This window comes from Mesoplodon mirus (assembly GCF_964341445.2).
Source record: "Mesoplodon mirus genome assembly, chromosome: 15".
Classification (NCBI taxonomy): domain Eukaryota; kingdom Metazoa; phylum Chordata; class Mammalia; order Artiodactyla; family Ziphiidae; genus Mesoplodon; species Mesoplodon mirus.
The window spans coordinates 46,705,593-46,723,043 of NC_138991.1; the positions used below are offsets into that span (position 1 = coordinate 46,705,593).

The 17,451-nt window shown below is 46.6% G+C and overlaps 1 protein-coding gene across 3 annotated transcripts in view; it reads right to left on the minus strand.

Moving 5' to 3' along the window:
- The window catches only part of LCMT1 (leucine carboxyl methyltransferase 1), a 56,008-nt gene extending 45,666 nt beyond the window's left edge, over positions 1 to 10,342 (minus strand). The window contains exon 1 of one of the 3 annotated variants that reach the window (XM_082600512.1): positions 10,076 to 10,342. In XM_082600512.1, the coding sequence (XP_082456638.1) occupies positions 10,076 to 10,182 (107 nt within the window). In that variant the 5' untranslated portion in view covers positions 10,183 to 10,342. The remainder of the gene's footprint in view (positions 1 to 10,075) is intronic. The other 2 variants (XM_082600507.1, XM_082600508.1) reach the window with 2 other exon arrangements.
- Positions 10,343 to 17,451: the final 7,109 nt, after the last annotated feature.

A 17,451-nucleotide genomic window follows, 5' to 3' on the forward strand; every position in this document is an offset into this window, starting at 1 on the left:
ACCTGAAACTAACACGATATTGTAAATCAACTATACTTCAATAAAAAAAAGAATGACATATGCACTGCTGTGTTAAAGTATATATAAGAATTTAGTATACAACTGACATTTCAAATCAATGGGGAAAATAAGACCATTCAATAGATGATGTAGGAACAAATGGCTAATAATTTGAGACAAAATTAAGTTAAAACTGCTACCTTATAACGTCCAAAATAATAAATATAGATGAATGATCTAAGCATAAAAGCCAAAACCATAGAAGTGCTAAAAGAAAATGTTATAAAGATTGAGAATGGCCTTTCAAAGCTTTACCCAAAAACCACAAGCCATAAAGTTAGATTGTCAGATTCTATACCCTAAAGTGTCACCATTTCTGTATTATGAAATGTACAGTACAGGCTATACTGAAAGACAAGCAACAGCTTGAGAGAAAATGCTGCAACAAATACCAAGGCAAAGGATTACTATTCCAGATACAAAAGGTTCTTACAAATCAATAATAAAAATACAAATAACCGAACAAGAAAAAGACAAGAACCCAGTAGGACAGCAACATGGGAGGGAGGATTCACACAGAAAATATCAATGAGTGTGTGAGCAGACAAAAAATGCTCGGTCTTAGTCATGATTTTAGGAGTACAAATTAAGAACAGGTGTTATCTTCCACCTGCCAGTTGGTGAACAATCTGAGAGACTGAGAATGTTCCATGATTAGCATCTACGTTCACCATAGGTAAGAATGGAAATGGATTATCACCTCCTTGGAGGACCATCTTGCAGAAGCTTCTCCCCTGAAATCTGTCTCAAGGGAAAACTCAAACACGTGTGCAAAGATGCTCATCACAGCACGATTTTAAGAGTAAAATCATAACCACCTAAATGTCGACCAAAAGAAGAACAGTCAAATAAGGTACAACCACACTGCAGAATACTGTGCAGCCAATAAAAAGAATGAGGCAGATCTGGGTGAAATTACATGTACAATATGTTCATAGTAGGCTCTTGAGTGGGGAAAAAGTACAGTTGACCCCTGAACAATGTGGAGGTTAGGGGTGCTGACCCCCATGCAGTAGAAAATCCAGGTACAGCTTTACAGGTGGCCCTCTGTATCCTCGGTTCCGCATCTGCAGATGTGACAACTTTGGATCGTGTAGAGCTGTATTTAATGAAAAAACACTCTCCCTGCATAAGTGGACCTGTGCAGTTCAAACCCATCTTGCTCAAGAGTCAACTGTATTCACCTTTCTCACTTAAAAAATTAAGCTTTTAAGAGAGGGGGGGAAAAAAAGATGTGATATTACTATTTGAGATCTAAGATCACTACCTTTCGCAAATGTTTTCCAAAATCTAATGTTTTCCTTTTATTAAAAAAAAAAATGGGGGCGATAAAACATCCACAGTTTATTTGACCTTTTTGATGGGCAAGGTTAGCAGCTAATGTATCCTCCACAGTGTGTTCTAGTTCTAAAGTGACATGTCTTCTCTGGGAGTGGAAGGTACCTTGGCACCTGCCTTCAAAATATTTCAGATCAGAATCTCAGCCCTGCTCTCTGGGGCATAGCTGTGAAGATGCAATCAGTGTGCTGGAGAGGCCAGGGCCCTCGGGAAAACGCTGGCTTTCCTGAGAGGTGATCCTGTGTCCTGCTTTCATGACGGGGTAGCAGGGGACATCTGTCGATTCAGTTGAGAAATCTGATGAACTTCTATTATTTGCACAGTGGAATTTCAGCCTTACAGCCCCTGGTCTGGCTTCTAACACATACGGACCACTGAAAACCAGTTAAACAGAAAACCAGAATTTTTAAGACCTCATCAGGAAATATAATCTTGAGCATTTGCATTCAGGTCTAATCAATTTAGCCATCCGACAGATAATTATTGTGTGTCTACAATGCGAATGGCACTAAGGTAGACAGGTCCCTGCTTTGTGTTGTTTTCGTTCTGGTCGGAGGGACAGACATTAAACAGCATGTCTGAACTACAACTGGGCTGATGACCACAAAGGAGACGCACAGAGTGTTATGAGAACACGGAACAGAGGCTACGTCTTGTCTGCAGGGGCCAAAGAGGCCTCCTGGAGGGAGCCACACCTGAGATAAGCCAAAAATCTTGGCGTCACCTCTGACTCCTCACCGCACATCCAACCGTCAGTACATTCCATCAGCTTGACCTTCACAGTGTATCCAGAACCTAACGGATTCCCAGCACCTCCACCGCTACCATCCTGAGCCAAGCCCCCAGCATCTCTGACTTGGGATATTCTGAGAGCAGATCTCCCTGCCTCCATGCTGCCCCCTACAGTCTGTTCTCAACAGAGACGCTGAAGGGATCCTGTTCAAACCCAAGTCCCAGTGGCTCCCATCTCACTCAGATTGAAAGCTGTGTCCTTAAAAGAGCTCCTCTCCACCTCACTCAGCTGGCCTTGCAGCTCCTGGGACAGGCGGGGCCAGCTCCTGCCTCACAGGGCCTTTGTACTCTGCCTGGGACATTGCTTCCCCAGAAGTCCATCCTCAGGGCTCACTCCCTCCCCAGCACTGACCTTCTTGTCCCTGGCCATCCCGGCTCACGTGGCCTTCCAACATTCCTACAGCATCGCCCACCATCTCACGTGCCAGATATGTTGCTTGTTTGCTTCCTGGCTGCTTCCTCCACTGGAATACATGCCCCACGAGAGCTTCACTTTTGTCTGTTTCATTCACTTGTGCATCCACACTAGAGCAGGGCCTCCATAAATTGAGCAGGGTCTCAATAACGAATATCAAGTGAAGGCATCAGTCTGAGGGATGACATGGAGCTGATCAGACAAGGAAGGGTGGGAGAAAGCATTTCGGGAGGGAACGGCCTGCTGAAAGGCCCCAGGAAAGACGGGAACAGGGCTCGCCTGAGGAACTGAGAGGACGGTGGCGAGAAGGGAAGAGTGGGGGGAAGCAAGACTGGAGAAGCCAGACAGAGCAGGCAGGGCCGGGCGGACCATGTGAGAAACTTCGCTCTTTTTCTAACAGCAACAAGAAGCCATTAAACTAGGGAGTGACAAGGTCCCATGTGCCTTTTGCAAACCTCTGGCTTCAGTGTGAGAACTGGACTTGGGGAGGTAAGCATGACTGGGGAGCTCAGCTGGCAGATGAGTGTCACGGCTCAGACCACGGATGACCTGAGTGTGCACTGAGATGGCAGCCGCAGAGGTGGAGGAAAGGTGGTAGATTCCAGAAACACTTTGCAGACACAATCTAAGGTCTGGGTGATTGATCACACAGGGGGTAAGTGAAAGGGCAGCTCCACGATGACTCCTACCTTTTTTACTCTAACCGAGGGGACAATGGCATCACCCACTGAGTTGCAGGGGTGGGGTGGCGTGGAGGAAAATTCGGGAAGGTGATCTTGAGCGCAGTTTTGGAAATAATGAATTTGAGATCATTCTGAGAAATCCAAATGGAGATTTCCGGCTGGCAAGGATCAGATCCAGGGCAGCGTGATCAGATCAGGAAAGGTGAGGTGTGTCGCTATTCATCTTGTGGCTGACGGAGAATCAAAGAGTTTCAAGTAGCAAAGAGACAGGGTAAGATCTGTGATTCTGAAAAAATCACCCTGGCCACGGCATAAACACCTGAACAGGGGAGATGGCCAGACTAGAAGCAGGCAGAACAATAAGGACGTGTTGAAACAGATCAGGTGAGCGAGGGCTGTGGCCGTCGGGAAGGAAAAGGGACCAGACTTTCCCTTTGTCACCAGCCCATCTGCTGCACAGCTGCTGGGGATTTTTCTAAAACACAAACCCAGATCATGTCAGTTCCCCAACTTAAAAGCCCTTGGGACCTTCCCCATTTTGTTCTCTGACAACCTCTCCAGAATTCACTCTTGCTACCCAGCACCCATCCAAGGTCAAGTTCCCCTAACACTTCCCCTAAGAGCTTCAATCTCTATGTTCTTTGGCTCCTGCTCTTTTCTCCTGCCTGGTAAACACCCATTAGTCTTTTTAAGACTCACCTCTCCTCCCCTGTGAAAATAAGAAAACCGCTAGGAGTGCTGACCGCTAGGAGTTGGCCTGGTACTATGAGCCAGGCTTCTCTGCAGTTAGATGCTTGCCTGGTGCTCACAGAAGCCACGCTGTCCTCTTGGACAGAAACAATCTCGCAGGACCAGCAGCGCAAGGTCGCGCTGCAAGAGCGACGAATTGAGACAAAACAGGACCCCTTCAGAATTTTGTCTAACAGACAAAACCAAGGTCATCATGCCAGCCACAGGTTCCCAACACTCCTCTCTCCTGGCTGAGATGAGCAACTGTGGCTTCTTTACGAATCACAAAGTGTCTGACTCTAGAAAAGTCAGACACACCTCCTCCTAGAAAAGACTGAGCTACCCAATCATAAAATTGTCCCCGCCTCCTGTGAGCACCGAATCCCAGGCAAATTCTGCTTCCTTGAACCCTCCCCCAAATTACCCAACTGAAGCCCAAATCCTGTAAGTTCTTTCTAACACCCCTTACAGATAGGCCACAAAGCTCCCTTAACTTAAAAAGAGACTCCTATTTTAACTCAGGGCTTTCATCCTCTTTCCCAAGATTAATAACTTTAAAGTTTCAAATTCATAGATGAAAAAGAAAACTTCCCACTGGCTGGAAAATAAGGCAATTCTAAAATAAAATGTCTAGGGCTTCCCTGGTGGCGCAGTGGTTAAGAATCCGCCTGCCAGTGCAGGGGACATGGGTTCGAGCCCTGGTCCAGGAGGATCCCACAGGCCGCGGAGCAACTAAGCCCGTATGCCACAACTACTTAGTCTGCGCTCTAGAGCCCATGAGGCACACCTACTGAGCCCACGCGCCACAACTACTGCAGTCCGCACGCCTAGAGCCCGTGCTCCGCAACAAGAGAGGCCACCGCAATGAGAAGCCCGCGCACCGCAACGAAGAGCAGCCCCCGCTCACTGCAACTAGAGAAAGCCCGCGGGCAGCAATGAAGACCCAACACAGCCAAAAATAAATAAATAAATAAATCTATAAAATAAAATGTCTATCAACTTTTTTTTTTTTTTGCGGTACGTGGGCCTCTCACTGCTGTGGCCTCTCCCGTTGCGGAGCACAGGCTCCGGATGCGCAGGCTCAGCGGCCATGACTCACGGGCCCAGCCGCTCCCCGGCATGTGGGATCTTCCCGGACCGGGGCACGAACCCGCGTCCCCTGCATCGGCAGGCGGACTCTCAACCACTGCGCCATCAGGGAAGCCCACTCCCCAGTTTTGATGGCTGTGGAGCCCTCTCCTGTTGACCCCGTTACCTCACTCATGTCACCGCCCTGCCCACAGGCCACATTTAAGCCAACCAAAAGGTTTGCACGAAGCAACACAATCTAAAAATATTACCATCACGTGGGACCTGATTTCTTTTTCTTCTTTTTTTTTTTTTTGGTACGCGGGCCCCTCACTACTGTGGCCTCTCCCGTTGCGGAGCACAGGCTCCGGACGCACAGGCTCAGCAGCCATGGCTCACGGGCCCAGCCACTCCGCAGCATGTAGGATCTTCCCGGACCGGGGCACGAACCCGTGTCCCCTGCATTGGCAGGCGGACTCTCAACCACTGCGCAACCAGGGAAGCCCTCTATCAACTTTTTTTTTTTTTTTTTTTTTTTGCGGTATGCTGGCCTCTCACTGTTGTGGCCTCTCCCGTTGCGGAGCACAGGCTCCGGACGCGCAGGCTCAGCGGCCATGGCTCATGGGCCCAGCCGCTCCGCGGCATGTGGGATCTTCCCAGACCGGGGCACGAACCCGTGTCCCCTGCATCGGCAGGCGGACTCTCAACCACTGCGCCACCAGGGAAGCCCTCAACTTTTTAATGTTTCATTTTTATTACGAATTTTACACTCAAAACACTGGAGAATAGGAAAGTGAGCTAGCCAGAGAATCACGCTGGAATGAGCTGATCCTGCAAGGGCACAGGTGAGGCTGGGTGACATGAAATCACAGCAGTACGAAGCCACCCTGCTGTGTGATTTCTACCACCGGTATTACGGGTGAAAACGGAGAGTCTGGTTCAACCAGGGTCGGGGTTTACTAGGATTAAGGGCAAGGGAAATAAAGCCATTGTCAAGAGAACTACTGAAGGATGGACTATGAACTCGAAGCTCAATTAAGAGGTAGCAGCCTACAGGGAAGTGTCTAAAGGCTGGAGAAAACCATGGAGGTCCTGAGGAGAAAGATGCTGAGGGCAGCGCAGAAATAACTGATCCAGCATGCTGGAAAGAAGAGACTGGGTTTGAAGGGTGCTGCACTGTTCGTCTGTGAGGTGGTGCATGCAGCACCGGGATGGAAATCCAGGGGATGGTGGCAGGAATGGTGACAGAGGTGGATGAGCAGAGGTAATCACTGCAGATGAGGTGTTCAAGAAAATGAGTGTTCCCGCGTGTACACTGGGTCCTCCACATGCACGCTAGGAAGTCAACTAGGATGATGGCAAGAACTGAGGCAGAGAGGAAGGCCTGTGGGCCAGATACCCAAGTCATCAATGAATTAGGTGAATAACCCGCAGAAGGTAGAAAACAGTAATATGGAGGAGAGGATGCTGGGGACGTGGGCCTCAAAGAAATGGGGTGAGGGGACAAAGAGCAGTGAGGACACAAATTTTGATCCTCCTGATTCTAGGATATCCAGGGTATGAGAAAACAGAGGCATGACTTGGCTTCAAGAAAAGGATATCCCCAGGGAAGGGCCAGCGTCAATACAAAGAGAGGGAGGGAATGACTAAAGAGAGGCTAAGGAAATAGAGGTGGGGGGTGATCATGGAGTGGTAATCTCAGAGGGCACAGTGGGGGCTGCAGGAGGGGTGCGATCAAGGGTAAAAAAGAGTGGGGAACTGACGTAGGGGCACAGCATGCTGGGGAAGATAAGGAGGACTGGGGAGTGGGGTGAGTTAGCCATCCTGGTAAGTGCACTATAGATAGCTGTTGAATCAAATGGGAGTTATTAGGCATAAACCTAATATATCCAATCAGAAGCATTCTAACTGTTGGACTGTAGGAGTGATAGAGTCTGTGGTGATGACGATGATGATGATGATGATTTGGTGACAATGGGACAGTGATGATGACAACAACTACCAATTTTGAACATCTACTGTGTGCCAAGCACTCTTGGAAGCACTCCACATTTAAGCCTCACAACAACCCTCTGAGACCGATAACAGCATTATTACCTGCAGAAGGGCTCTAAACCAAAAGGAGGGAGCAAATTAAAACAGAAATCACAGAATCGTAGGAGCCCTAAGGAGCTAATCGGCTTTTTGGGCATTATTTTAGGGATCTTACAGCTGTAACTCGTGGGGGCAGGAACCAGCCTGATCCACAGCTATTTCAGTAACTTCAACAAAATAATATTCAGACTGGAGGAAATATCAAAATAACAATAAGAATTTATTGAAGGCTTCACTTCGTGCCAGATCCTGTGCTAACCTTTGCATGGATTATCTCATTTAATCCTCACATCTAAAAGGCAAGTTACCATTATTATCCCCATGATAAAGGTAAGAAAACTAAGGCAAAAAGAGAGTAACATGCCCACAATTCACACAAGGAATCCCTATTTAATAAGATGACTTTTTGACAAGACTTAAGGGTTTCATATGTCACAGTGAAGGTGCAGGTCACAGTATCAACAGAACTTGAAAGTCATTAAATCCTGCAAAATATCTTAAAACATTAACTTATGGATTCTCACCATCTCTTTGCATGTTTTTTCCAGACGAGAGAAAACCCAGTGCAAAAAAGCTTTGATGAAATGCGTCCAGATGGCAAACATGTCTGGTTTTTACGGCCCGGGAACCTATCCCAGAAGATTCTGATTCAGTGGATCTAGAGTCAGCCCTGAGTATCTGCGTTTCTTTTAACAGCTCCAAAGGCTATGCTGGTGTGCAGTTTGGGCTGGGAACTACTACCTTAGATTCTCTGCAGTTCCAAATCCAAACTTCCCCTATGACGTTGAGATGTCTGAAGACACCAAGGGCACTGGAAACTGAGGCAGAGAAGAGGTGAAATTATAAAAACTATCCAACAGAGAGCCAAGGAAAGGCATGCTCTGGTTATACTATTTCTCTGTACTTTTGTGTCTGAACTATTTCCCAGCTAATTTGCTTTATTTTCTTAATTTTTATTGTAGTTGATTTACAATGTTGTGTTAGTTTCTGCTGTACAGCAAAGTGAATCAGTTATACATATACATATATCTACTCTTTTTTAAGATTCTTTTCCCATACAGGTCATTACAAAGTATTGAGTAGAGTTCCCTGTGCTAGACAGCAGGTTCTTATAAGTTATCTATTTTATATATAGTACCTAATTTGCTTTATGTAGGCAAGTTGGCCAAAAATGTTACCAACAAATATTAAATGAGCCAAGTATTACCAATAAATATTAAGTAAACCTGGCCCTAATGTGCTACTGAAAAGTATTTTATTTCTCTCTGGTAATTCTGATGGCACTTCTGATTCTCTTAGCAAACAGCAGTCAAATACGAGAAAAATTGCTTCTAATTCAATAATGCTACAGATGTGGTCAATAGAGATCAAAAGCTGGAGAAGAAATACAGTTGGGTATAATTCATTTAAGTTCACAAATTTCACCAGGGACTGCCTTCAAGCCTTTAATACTTATGAATGTATTTATCTATTTATTTAATCAACCACCACTAACACGTACTACATGCCAGACACTACACTAAGTGCTTTACTAATATTTAATATCATTTCATCTTTACAAGCACCTATGAAGTGGGTATTATTTTCATCCCCACTTTACAGATCAAGAGACTGAGACACAGAGTGATTTAGTAACCTGCCCAAGTTTACGCAGCTAGTGAATGGCCCAGCTTGACAGTCTGGCTCCAGAGTCCATGCTCTGAATCACTATGCTTAGTCTCCAAGACCTACAAAAAGTTCAAGCCTTAACCCAAAACTTGTTTTCCCCACCAGGTCCCTACAAGGCCGCAGCTTCCAAGGCATTCATTCAGTTCCTCAAACAGTCCATACTCCTTCCTTGACCTGCCTGAACACCCTCCTATATCCCTATTTTCTTTCTTTTTTTATAAGTCATCTGTTCTCAGCTCAAACATTATCAACTAAATTTCAAACTCTAATAGCACACTGTATTTCTCAGCATTAAACACAAAATTGTAATTATATTACTTCCTGGGTAATTATTTGCTTTCTGTCTTTTCCAACTAGGAGGTGAGTTCAGACACCGTGTCAATCTTCTTCAGGTGTTCTCAATCACTGAACACCCACCAACCAGCCAAAAGGAAGTAAGCTCTCCATAATTTGGGGTTTTTTTTTTTGTTTTTGGCCGCGCTGCCAGGCTTGTGGGATCTCAGTTCCCTGACCAGGGACTGAACCCGCGCCCTTGGCAGTGAAAGGGCAGAGTCCTAACCACTGGACCGCCACGGAACTCCCTCAATAATTTTTGTTGAATGAATGAATGAGTGGCATACACTCAAGTCTCATGCTTTCTTTTTCATGCTTTCAGGTACGTGACACATACCTGTGCTCGCAACGACCCCCCACATAGCCCCCACTACACCCGCAAAGTGCAGACTCCAATAGCTCACAGGAAAGCGCTCTGGAAAATACTGGCTCTGCACACAAATATTATGTGACCCTGAACAGGTCATTTCCCCCCTTAACTGACCTGAGTTTCAGGTGCACAATGGGGATCACGCCAAGTCCCAATGGAATGTAACCTACCAAAGAGGGAGAACCTGCACTTCTCCCCATAACCTATCGAAACTGTAGTTATTACTCGCTTCAAGTGTGTTTCCAGCAAGACTTTGGCTCCGAGAAGGCCAAGTCCACGTCTGCCTGGTTCAGCGCCGTATCCCAGGCACGGTATCCACGGGCTTGTACCGTGCCTGGCCCACAGCAAAAATTAGATAATTATGAGTTAAGTAGATGAATGCCTGCTCTGAGCACTTCACAGATATCGCACGAGTTGACGGGTAACTTCTGGCGTAAAAGCGTATTCCTTAGACACAGGCCCGGCTCCCACCTAGGCCCCAGCCCCCCAGGGATGCCAGCCCCTAACCCCACGCCAGGCACTCACCTCTTGCATATAGAAGCATCTTCGCAAGTGCCGCGCACGCCCTCGTCGTCCGTGTCGGTAGGAGAAGAACAGGCGGTGAAAGAGGGCCTCCTCAGGCTAGCGGCCATGGGCGTGAAGGTTTCGGGGTGCTGCGTCCACCGGTGACATGGAAGCGGGGTCGACGGACGCCGGGAAAAGGAGCGAGCCCCGGACAAGGTAGTAGAGAGAACTAGGCTCTACAAGGCTCAGCTGGCGCGGCTCAGTGACGCCGCCCACGGCTGCTTCCCCAGCAACCTTCCCGCTGATTGGCGCCTTTGCGGAGACGCTCATTGGACAATTTCCCCGCCCCATCAGCCCGCGGAGGTTCCCATTGGACAACCCCTTGGCCCCGCCCACATAACCCGGAAGTACACGGAGGGAGAAAGTAAACTGAAATTGACGCAAGGGAGCACCGCAATGCTCTCTGGGAATTGTAGTCTTATGTGCTTTGAGAGGCCACTGGGTTTCTTTTCTTTTCTTTTTTTTTTTTTTGCGGTACGCGGGCTTCTCACTGTTGTGGCCTCTCCCGTTGCGGAGCACAGGCTCCGGACGCGCAGGCTCAGCGGCCATGGTTCACGGGCCCAGCCGCTCCGCGACATGTGGGAATCCTCCCGGACCGGGGCACGAACCCGCGTCCCCTCTATCGGCAGGCGGACTCCCAACCACTGCACCACCAGGGAAGCCCCGCCAAGCCCCGCCACTGGGTTTCTTATTGCTAGTCACGAAATTTTATAACTGTAGTTAACTCAGAGCGGAAGAGCTGGAAGAATCCTCAGCACTGGGGTGAAGGGCAGAGAATCCAGCCGGAAAAACAAGTGTCAGTGTTACAGTCAGTTGGGGCTCAGTCTCATTCAGAAATTGAACAAGTATTTACTGAGTGCCGACTCTACCCCAGGAACTGGGCGAAGAGCTTTGCACACGTAATCGCCTTTGAAATGTTGTGAGGGAAGGAATATGTGGAAAACGAATACAATGGAAAACTATGTAGCAGTGAAAATGAACGAACTAGAGCTACCAGTTACAAGCATCAGTGTCTGAATTTCAAAAACATGATACTCGGTGAAAGAAGAAATAGATAACAGTTTTGTAAAGTTCAATCCAAGCAAAAGTAATGTTATTTAGAAAAACAACATATATGGTAATAATGTACAGAAAAGTAAAGGAATGAGTGGAGAAAAACAGAAGTTAGGCTCTTTGTGACCTTTAGGGAGGAGGGTAGGACACTCCAGGGAAAGGGAATGGGGAAGGAGTATATAGACACTTCAATAATTTCTACAGCTGAGGTAGGTTCACGTGTGTTTGTTTCACTATGATACATTTTCAAGATGTTCATATATTTTGTACTAGACTTATTATAAAACATTTTCTTTTTTTAACTTTTTTTTTTTTTAATTTTTGGCTGCGTTGGGTCTTTGTTGCTGCACACGGGCCCTCTCCAGTTGCAGCGAACAGGGACTACTCTTCGCTGCAGTGCACAGGGTGCACAGGTTTCTCACTGCGGTGGCCTCTCCTGCTGCAGAGCACGGGCTCTAGGCAGGCAGGCTTCAGTAGTTGTGGCACACGGGCTTAGTTGCTCCACGGCATGTGGGATCTTCCCGGACCAGGGCTTGAACCCGTGTCCCCCGCATTGGCAGGCGGACTCCCAACCACTGAACCACCAATAAAACATTTTCTAACTAAAAATTTTAAAGTGTGTTTGCATGTTCCATTTCATTATCTGTCAGGAGCAGAGAATGGATATACTCAAACTTGAAGAACCTTGAATCTTACACACACACACACACACACACACACACAAAGTAAACAAATGACAACAAAAACCCACTACAGATATCTTGGGGCAAGATCAGTTATCAAATCCTTGCTTAGTATTCAGTGGAGGAACAAGAGCCCATTGATACCCAAAGTAGAAATGACAGTGGGGAAGGCTGAGGTTAGGGAGTTTTGCCAGGGGGAGTGGTGATGAGATGAAATACACCACTTTCTTTGAGTGGTCCTTTGCCAAGAGGGTAATGCAAACCAGTGAACACGCATAGTCTCCCAACTTGACAGTGTACACATTCCATGGGTGTCAGTGGGCAAGAACAGTGGGTCAACAGCAAGTAGTAGTATAAGACATCAATTCCATAGGTCTGGATGGTGAGGCTGAGGGACTAGAAGAAGGTGGAAACTTCTTCCTCTCTTGTTTGATGAGCAAAGAACATCTCTGATCTTTGCTGAGAGTTTGATTCAGAAAAACTGGTGATTCAGAGGACCTTGGTCAGTTTTTCACTGAGGGGTCACCCCAGAGGCTTCCTGCAGGCAGGGCTAGCTCATTCCATTTGAGCTCCTGGTTAAGGTGCTGGAACTTTATGGTACAGGAGTAGAATCTGGAAATGGCAAGCTTAGCCATCTTAAGCTGCATAATGCCTCCAAATATGAGGCCACGCTGGGGTGGTCATGAACAATGTCCCAGCGAAAGTTCACTGACAATTAATCTGCATCCCCTGATAAAGTCAAGAAAAGAGAAACTAGAGTTTAAAAGCCCTGTTGAACATTAGTTAATATTGGGAGCAAATAGCTGGGCTTTAACCATGAAACTTCTCCCTGAGAGGCTAGAGTGGATGTTTGCCGCTTTGGCTATTCAGTATTCTTTCTTCTATAACAACAACCAGAGTTTATTATGGAGAACCAGATTCTCCGTTTAGTCCACATGGATCAGGTAAGGCTCTGTGCCTGACACTGGGGGTGGAACCTTACCAAGGCCTGGCCAATCATACACAAAATCACCCTAGCTACACTTCAAGAGTGTGTGTGTGATGTGGTGGTGGTGACCAGGTTGGTCCAATTAGAATGAATCCCAGGAGTTGAATGGGAGTTGTTAAGTCTATAAGAGCTCTCTTTTCTGGCAGACTTGAACCCGGGAGGCTGTACCTTTGAAGCTACTGAGGGCCATCTTGCTACCTTGTATAGCCTGAGAATTTTTCTATTGGGAAGGCTAATGTTGTCTGGAGCACTATATGCTCAGTTAGGGGTGACCTGACTTTGCAGTGTGGGGCTGATGGGGAAATCACCAGAGCCTGTGACGGATCAATCAGAAGAGGCTGAATTCAGAAAGATGAAATAAACACCTGCAGCTTTCATCCTGAGCTACGTGCACATTATCCCTCCCCGCCCATCACTACCTGGTAGAACCTCAATCAAATCATTGTCTTCCTTCTTGGCTGGTCCAGTTTTCCAAGTTTTTAGCCTGCGATTTCCTCACAAGCTTTCCATAGACAGCTATGGCCTGTTAAAAAGGCTATCTTTCCTGCTTTGAACTGCTTTTGCACAATTGTCAAAAATCAGTTGAGCGGGCTTCCCTGGTGGCACAGTGGTTAAGAATCCGCCTGCCAATGCAGAGGACATGGGTTCGAGCCCTGGTCCGGGAGGATCCCACATGCTGCAGAGCAACTGGGCCCGTGCGCCACAACTGCTGAGCCTTTGCTCTGGAGCCTGCACGCCACAACTACTGAAGCCCGCATGCCACAACTGTAGAGGCCCGCATGCCTGGAGCCCATGCTCCGCAACGGGAGAGGCCACCAGAGTGGGAGGCCCTCGCACTGCAGCGGAGAGTAGCCCCTGCTTGCTGCAACTGGAGAAAGCCTGCACGCAGCAACGGAGACACAAAACAGCCAAAAATAATAAATAAATAAAATAAATAAATTTATTTAAAAAATTCAGTTGAGCATATTTTTGTGGGACTATTTCTGGATTCCCTGTTCATTGATCTATGTGTCTATCCCTCTGCAAATACTACACAGTATTGGTTACTACAGCTATATAATAAGTTTTGAAATGGAGAGGACTGACTGCTCCCATTTTATTACTTTTTTCAAAATTGTTTTAGCTATTTTAGTTTCCTTATCTTTCCATCAAATTTTAGAATAAACTTGCCTATATCTACAAAAAAAAAAGGCTTACTGGGTTTTGATTGGAATTGCATTAAATCTATTAATTTTGGGAGAATTAACATGTTTACTATGTTTTGTCTTCCAATTCATGAATGTGGTATATCTCTGCATTTGTTTAGATCTTTGATTTCTTTTACCACTGTTGTAGAGTTTTCAGTATGCAAGCCCTGGACATGTTTTGTTAGATTTACACTTAATTATTTTATTTTTATTAGTGACTGTAAATGTATTTTAATTTTTGGCATCCACATGTTCATTGCTAGTATCTAGAAATACAATTGATTGTTGTCTTTATTTTGTATCCTCTGACATAATTGAACTCAATTATTAGTTCAAGGAAGACATACTTTTTAATAACTTCTTGTGGCATGAGGCCTGAAATTAAAATTCAATATTGAGAGTTGTCTTAACATCTAGTAAAATTAAGAGGGCCTCAAATGGTCTAACTGCAATTCCCCACTACCTCTTCTCCCACATGTAAGGTCCCCTAGCTATATGATCCTTCTTATCATAGGAACCAGACACAGTGCCTGTTTATTCCCAAGTAGCAGGCTTCAGTTCCCTATCAGCCCACTGAATTATCCAAACAAGCCCATCATACCCTCCTGTGGGAACCAGGGCTTGTCCCCACCCTCTTGTTACTACAAAGTCTGCCTCCCAAGCCCCTACTTGTTCACTCTGTTCCAAGTGTAATCCCCCACGTGGCCCTGCATGGTGAGTGGTGTCCTCTCTTGGGCTGTGGGTAAATGTGACTTGTAAATTGCTGTTCATCCCATCTTTCAGTGTAGAGTGTCATGTGTTCAGCCAACCCCATTAGTCTAGGGAGGGAATCTCTCTCTCACTGATGGATTGAAGAAGAGGTGAGTAAGACAATTGGCATCACAAACAGGATAATCTAACCTCAGCTGAGGACACTTGGTCAGCTTTAACTACCAGCTCCTTTGCGACTTAACTGGTTTGTAAGGCAGCAGTTACTATCTGGGATGTAAGTACCAGTTGCTGGCCAGCTTGGGCTTTAGCTCATGTTCTGTTATTTCAAATGGATGTTGCCATCTCTTCGCACCCTAATGTCTCATGCTTGCCAACAAGGCAAAAACTATTGTTAATTGACTGTATCCCAGATGGAGGTGCCATCAAGTGTGGCTTGTATATGATAGGTGGTCTCTGAGGCTCCTACATGAGACCAGTGACAACATAATGTCCTAACTGGTGGGTGTTTGAGTTGCACTTACTGGGCATGGGCTAGCACTTTGGTCATTGTGTCTAGCCTGATAACCATCACTGGCTGCTTGGGGCAGCCATAGAGACTCTGGGAAAGTAACCCCCACCCCCACCACGCCAACCACAGTCCTGGGGATGACCCCTTGTGTTGTTTGTAGAAAGGAAGGAGGCCATGATCCCAGGAAGATTTAAGAATGGCCCCTTGATTGCCTCCTGAGTCATTGCTGTTCAGGCAAAAGTAGTGACCTTGTCCATCTCTCCTGTGCTGCATCTTCCCTTGGAGCAGTTGTGTCCTCTCGTTACTCCTAACGGTTTTGAGGTGCACATCCATGGCAGCCCATGGCCCGAGAACTGATGAAAAAAACAAAAGTGGGGGGAAGGGTCATGGCAGGGCCCTCCAAGGTGTGCTGTGCCTCCTGTTTCTCTGGATCTGTAGGCATAAAGACTTCCTCCAGGACAGTCATTTCTGTATCTTTGTGTCTTACTATACCTGATTAAAACAAATCCTGGGTACCCCTGAAATACCTGGGATCCCACTAAATTTAAATATGGTAAATATTTTGCTATTATAGATTTGGCTAATAGGTTCCATTCAATGCCTATTTCAACATTCTCTCAGCCTGTTTGCCTTCATCTCCAAAGGGGCACAGTACACTTTTACCTTGTTACCCACAGGGCAACTAAACAGCTCTGCTATCACACACAGTCTTTGCAGACAAGATCTTAAATGCACCCACCTTTCTCCAGGAGTACAGGTATGACATTACCTTTATGACATCCTCCTTTGCAGACGTTTGTTTGACACACTTGTTAAGGATACACAAGTCCACCATCTTTTAGTCCTTTCTGGGTTCTGGAGGCAACGTATTCCTGGTTTACAAATTTTACTTAAGCCCATTTATGCTGTTACTTTTAAATGAGCCCACCTTGAGTGGAGGTCCCTCCAACAACAGGCTCTAGAATCTGTCTAAATTAAAATCAACAGGCACTCTCCTTAGTGCCCTCAGAGACTCCTTCAGTGAAGAGGCTTTAGCAACTTCCCCTCCTGCTTCCTGGAGTCTCTGGACTGCTCATGATGTCTGTAAGTTGTCCTTGGGCTTCTGATGCAGGAAACTGCCCTCCTTGGCCCTGCATCACATACCATCAGAACAGGAATTTCTGGCCATGCACTGGGCTCTTCTGGAAATAAATTCTCTCCCAAACCCCAAGCTTCCATACCCAGCTGCCCATTATTCCTTGAGTCATGGAAGCAACACTCCCACAAGCTCAGTAGGGTTATCAAGGCCTCCTTGCTACAGGGTGGAGCCAAACCTGAGCCCTCTAGCACATCCTACCTGTAGGTGGGTATGGCCTCCCGTCATCAGTCCATTGCCAGATGCCATGGAGCTGGAAGATGTTCCTCTCCCCCAGACCCTTTGGGATCAACTAAGTGAACATCAGTGAGTTCATATACTTTATGATGTTGAGGACCACGTCTCCCTCTTGGTCAAGTGCCAACTTCACTGCCTAGGGAAGGACTTCACCTACTCCCGAAAAGTCTCAGCCATCACCAAGGTTTAAATTGATGTCAAGCTATCAAAGAGTCAATTGTGAGGGGCTTCCCTGGTGGCGCAGTGGTTGGGAGTCCACCTGCCGATGCAGGGGACATGGGTTCGTGCCCCAGTCTGGGGAAATCCCGCATGCCGCGGAGCGAATGGGCCCGTGAGCCATGGCCGCTGAGCCTGCGCGTCCGGAGCCTGTGCTCCGCAACGGGAGAGACCACAACAGTGAGAGGCCCGCATACCGAAAAAAAAAAAAAAAAAAGAGTCAATTGTGGTATAAAGCCATGAAATCAAGATTCACTATTAAGCATTGCCTTGACATCTGGCAAAATTAGAGGACTTCAGATAGCCTAACTTCAATCTATTGCTTGGTGACAAGCCTATTGCTTGGGTGACAAGATGGACAGAGGTTTAGGAGATGATAAAAGGAAAGGAGGAGGAAGAGGGTTCTGAGGGAAGATACTGAGTTCCCTTTTGGACATGACAATTGTGAGAAGCCCATGGATATCCTGACAGAGGCATCCAGCAGACAATTAGATAAGTCAGTGTCAAGGCAGGAGAAGGGGGAGGTCAGATATAGGCATTCAGAAGTCATTAGCATCCAGGTGAAAGTCAAGTGGATGAGCTTGCCCTGAGACCACAGGGAGAGTGAGAAGATTCAGTC